This window comes from Thalassophryne amazonica, unplaced genomic scaffold (genome assembly GCF_902500255.1).
Source record: "Thalassophryne amazonica unplaced genomic scaffold, fThaAma1.1, whole genome shotgun sequence".
Taxonomy (NCBI): Eukaryota; Metazoa; Chordata; class Actinopteri; order Batrachoidiformes; family Batrachoididae; genus Thalassophryne; species Thalassophryne amazonica.
In genome coordinates, this window is record NW_022986238.1 from 56,122 (window position 1) to 61,223 (window position 5,102).

Genomic DNA, 5,102 nt, shown 5'->3' on the forward strand with positions numbered 1-5,102 from the left:
TGGATGCTGACGACATCCAAGTTTGAATTCAGAGTTTACTATCTCCTAGATGTCTGTTCAACCAAGACTAATGGGTCTCATATACCCGGCAATTTTGGTCCATAGCCAGCCATGCAGGCCACCCTGCCAGTTCCGATTGTTGACCAAGGCCAACAGAGCCTGCCAGCACAGCCAGTTGAGTCCATGGCAACCAAAGGAAGCTCTCTCATCCCTAAGATCTGCAAGAGTTAGCCTCCCACCAGAATCTCCTGATCAGTCCACCGGCCCCAGTCATTGACCAACGCCAGCAGGACGCACCTACACAGCCAGTCTCAGACCAAGGCAGCCAAAGGAAGCTCTCCCAACCTCCAAAGGAAAAGGAGTTCTGCCACCCAGGGGATGCGGCTCTACGCTGTTAGGCTTTGGCGCGAGGGGATGATGGTGATGATGGAAATGATGATGGAGATGATGATGATGTAGACAGTGATGATGGTGATGAAGATGATGGAGATGATTGTGATGATGGAGAAGATGATTTTTAAAATTTATTTCATTTATATAGCGCCAAATCACAACAAAGTTGCCTCAAGGTGCTTAACACAAGTAAGGTCCTTACTTAAGGTCCTTACCTTACCAAACCCCCAGAGCAAGAACACAGGCGACAATTTCCTCTGATGATTTGAGAAAGAAACCTCAAGCAGAGCAGGCTCAAAGGGGCGACCCTCTGCTTGGGCCATGCTAACAGTTACATGGTTTTTGCAAGGTTTTGCAAAGCTAAAGAATAGAATGATAATGATGTGATAGCAATAGATTACACGTAACTGAGACACATGCTGGTTGAATGTTGAAGTGTTAACCCTCTGAGGGGAAGGCTGAAGGTCTGAATCAGTGATTTCATAAGTGTGACTCCTCAAACATAAAAATAACATCAAAGTCCTGCAAAGGCTCTGGACTCCAGTTTCTCTTCTCTTCTCCACTAATGTCTTTTCCTTTCCTCAACTCTCCTGCTTTGTCTCCTCACCTTTCCTCCCCTTGTGTCCTATTTTCCTCCCATCCTGTTTCTTCTTCTTCCTTCTTTTCCTTGTGTCCGTTCATGTTCTCCTCCTCCCTGAATCTTCCCTCACCTCTTCTCCTTATCGATCCTTCTCTTCAGCACCTCCCTACAGTGGCCTGGACTCTTTCCCAGATGCTGACTATGATGACTACGCTCCAGCAGGGGGCAGCAGATCAAGTTTCACAGGGAGGACACCGACCTACCGCCTCCCAGACAGCACTTACCGCAGACCTGGATACAGGTGAGTGGAGTTTTATGTTGCGTTCTAAGCACGGTGAGTTTAAAGGAGTGTTAATACCTCTCTGCTGCCCCCTGACTTTCAGCACTGGTTACTACATGGAAGGAGACTATGTCACCCCTGATGGCTTTGTGCTGCAGCCTGGGTCCTTCCAGCGTTCCTCTGAGCCACGGTCTGAGAGGACATTTGGAGCCCAGCCTCCTGTGTCTCTGCCACTGCCTGCAGCGCCCTATGAAGACATGGAGGAGGAGTTGGAGGAGGAGCCATGGAGGTCTGGTCCTCCTTTCCCTCCCTTCACTGACAGGAGCAGAGGAGATGCAGCAGCAGCAGGTGGAGGAGGAACACTGAGGAGGGTGTATGAGAGTGAGTCACCACAGAGCTGATGATAAGAGGTCAAAAGGTCAAAGTAGCATACGGCTGTTTTGCACATTTGGTTCCTCAACAAACAGTTGGATGAAACATTATGTTACCGCGGTGACCAAGCCTGTTTCCTGTCTCCAACAACAATAATACTCATCCGCTTCTCTTCCAGGGCGCTATGAGTCCCATGCTGGCCTGAACGCAGCAGAGGATTGTGGGATACTACATGGTTGTGAGAACGGCAGATGTATCCGTGTTGCAGAAGGTTACACATGTGACTGTTACCAAGGATTTGAGCTGGACCTGACCTCCATGACCTGTATAGGTAACGAGAGACACTATGAGAGTCCAAGATGTTTCAAATCTCACTCCAGTCAACACTGTTTTTAAAAGTCAACACCAGGTTGTGAATCATTTCTTCCAAGTCTTTAACTTTGGTTTTGTGCATTTGCAGATGTAAATGAGTGTGAAGACGGCGTTGATGTGGCCTTCCCGTGCGTCAATGCTCGCTGTGTCAACACTGAGGGCTCGTTCCGCTGTGTCTGCAGGAGAGGCTACATCATGTCCCGCCGGCCCAACCACTGTGTGGCTGCTTAGACCGCCACGTCCCAGCCGTCTGCTTCCAGTCCATGTCAGTCCGCCACATCCCAGCCGTCTGCTTCCAGTCCATGTCAGTCCGCCACATCCCAGCCGTCTGCTTCCAGTCCACGTCAGTCCGCCACATCCCAGCCGTCTGCTTCCAGTCCACGTCAGTCCGCCACGTCCCAGCCGTCTGCTTCCAGTCCATGTCAGTCCGCCACATCCCAGCCGTCTGCTTCCAGTCCACGTCAGTCCGCCACATCCCAGCCGTCTGCTTCCAGTCCATGTCAGTCCGCCACATCCCAGCCGTCTGCTTCCAGTCCACGTCAGTCCGCCACATCCCAGCCGTCTGCTTCCAGTCCACGTCAGTCCGCCACGTCCCAGCCGTCTGCTTCCAGTCCACGTCAGTCCGCCACGTCCCAGCCGTCTGCTTCCAGTCCATGTCAGTCCGCCACATCCCAGCCGTCTGCTTCCAGTCCACGTCAGTCCGCCACGTCCCAGCCGTCTGCTTCCAGTCCACGTCAGTCCGCCACGTCCCAACCGTCTGCTTCCAGTCCACGTCAGTCCGCCACGTCCCAACCGTCTGCTTCCAGTCCACGTCAGTCCGCCACGTCCCAACCGTCTGCTTCCAGTCCACGTCAGTCCGCCACGTCCCAGCCGTCTGCTTCCAGTCCACGTCAGTCCGCCACGTCCCAGCCGTCTGCTTCCAGTCCACGTCAGTCCGCCACGTCCCAACCGTCTGCTTCCAGTCCACGTCAGTCCGCCACGTCCCAACCGTCTGCTTCCAGTCCACGTCAGTCCGCCACGTCCCAACCGTCTGCTTCCAGTCCACGTCAGTCCGCCACGTCCCAACCGTCTGCTTCTAGTCCACGTCAGCCCGCCACGTCCCAACCGTCTGCTTCTAGTCCACGTCAGACTGGACTCCACATGGTCAAATAAAATGAGACTCAGCTAGCATGGACTTGACTGAAAAGTTGTCTTCATGCCTACATTCTCACACTGTAACAAATTCCTGTTTTAATTGACAGCAAACCAGAGTTGATGTTATTTTACGGTGTGTCTTCTGTAAGATGGTGAATTAATTCATTGATCTTCCATGTTGCTTAGGGTCACCACAGGTGGTTTGGATTTGGATCTACATGTTGATTGGGCTCTTCTAACCAACAGCTGTAACTGTATAAGTAGACTGGGACATGGCCGCCTTAATCCAGGGACAGTCTGTGTGGAAGCTGCACTGTGCAGTGCACAAAAGTATTTTAACTATGTGCTAATCTGTTTCAGCCGACTCAACTCCAAACGCACGATATTTGTCTGAATTCTTCATATTGCCATAAAGCGGGCTGCGACTGAACTGGACCTCTGGTATGGAGTTGGTCATTAACCTGAACATGTGTAACATGAACCTGCTTCAGGTTACAGGCTACAGTTTGGAACTAAACTGGGAACAACTTTCATGACTTTTACATGTCCTGAGTGTAAGTCTGTGGTTCCTGCAGTGAGTTTCCTGATCGTGTTGATGAGACGCTTCCAGGTGAACTTAAGTCTCCTGATGTCTGTGTTGATTGGCTTGTTTGTTTTTTTGTGTGTGTTTTTTCTATCAACACCGCCTCGATGTCATGTGAGATTTTCAGTTTGTTCTACAATGAAAACGCCTCTCATCAGACTCGAACAGACGACTGCATGTCTTTGGTCCCAGGTCTATGTGGAGGATTTTTCGGTCCTGCTGGAATGACTTTGTGTCCAATGAACGGTTACTTAGGGAGACTCAGATGAGGATCACTGACACTGTGAGGGAAAAACAGACACCACATTTAGTCCATGTGGGGAGTTTCTCTGGACATGATCCAGGAGACAGGTGTCTGTGTTCAGGACCCCAGAGACTGGAGAAGGTCAAGAACACGCCCACGTGTCACCTGGCTGTAGCAGATAGATGGCTATGGCTGGTTGTCTGCCTTAGTGGTTGCCATCCAGAGGTATAAAATCACAAAGAGCTTTAATTTTGTGATTTTCCTGTTTGATAGGGGATCGCACCAAGGACCCTCTGGTCACAAGGTCGTTGAGCAGAGGCATTGATTTTTAATTGATTACAAGCGCCACCCAGTAGCACTTTTCTGCTGCAGGTTTCTGTCCTGGAAGAACTCGATTAATAAAATTCCTTCCACCTGTTTCTGAGAAGCTGAAGAGACGTTATGAGTCACGAGTAACTGCATGAAAATTCAAAATCACTGAAAGTTCATTTAAATTTAGACAAACTAACACTTTTTCTTATTTCTAGGTTTTGTTGTTATTGAAGTCTCAGTTTGATCAGAACTCATGATTGTTTTCTAAACACAGTAAACGTGAAAACAAATAATAACAGAGTGATGAGTTTACTTTTATTAAAATCAAACAAACTCACGTTTGGAACCTCTGATTTTCTTTAAAGACATCGTTCTGCTCAAGTTCTGCTACCTTCAAACAGGAAGTGAGATTATGTCTGTGGTCATGTGTCTGACCTGCTGCTGTCCGACACATTTTCCACCACACGTTTCAGCCAGAGAGCTTGTTGCCATGGTAACAGATTCACAGGGTGTTCCTGGATTAATATGTCCCCAATGTCCATCAGGTGGTTTGCTGGTGCCTGTGGCTTTAAATGGAAAGAAGCTGCTGCTGGCCACATTCCCTTCCTGCAGGGCAGAGCAACTGGAGTGATGTCATGTCTATGTCGCTGTGTAGGCGTGTCACATGGGGGAAGCTGTTTCAGGCGTACTCTAGGTTGATGGCAAATGTTGATGACGGGCCAGTCGGCACCAAGTGGTCAGACACAAATGCAGGATTCAGGTCTCAGCTTTACAGAGGTTAATGTCAGGGCTTGCATGAGTCAGTACACAAAAAGACAGTCCAAAAATAGCA

At 49.5% G+C, this 5,102-nt stretch overlaps 1 protein-coding gene across 1 annotated transcript; it reads left to right on the forward strand.

The window, feature by feature from the left end:
• The first annotated feature begins 889 nt into the window (after nucleotides 1–889).
• On the forward strand, nucleotides 890–2,367 carry LOC117505733 (latent-transforming growth factor beta-binding protein 4-like). Its single transcript, XM_034165285.1, has 4 exons — nucleotides 890–1,274; nucleotides 1,357–1,634; nucleotides 1,804–1,956; nucleotides 2,086–2,367. Exons 2-4 carry the CDS (start codon nucleotides 1,370–1,372, stop codon nucleotides 2,226–2,228), a joined length of 561 nt encoding a protein of 186 aa, XP_034021176.1. The 5' UTR covers nucleotides 890–1,274; nucleotides 1,357–1,369; the 3' UTR covers nucleotides 2,229–2,367.
• The last annotated feature ends 2,735 nt before the right edge of the window (nucleotides 2,368–5,102 follow it).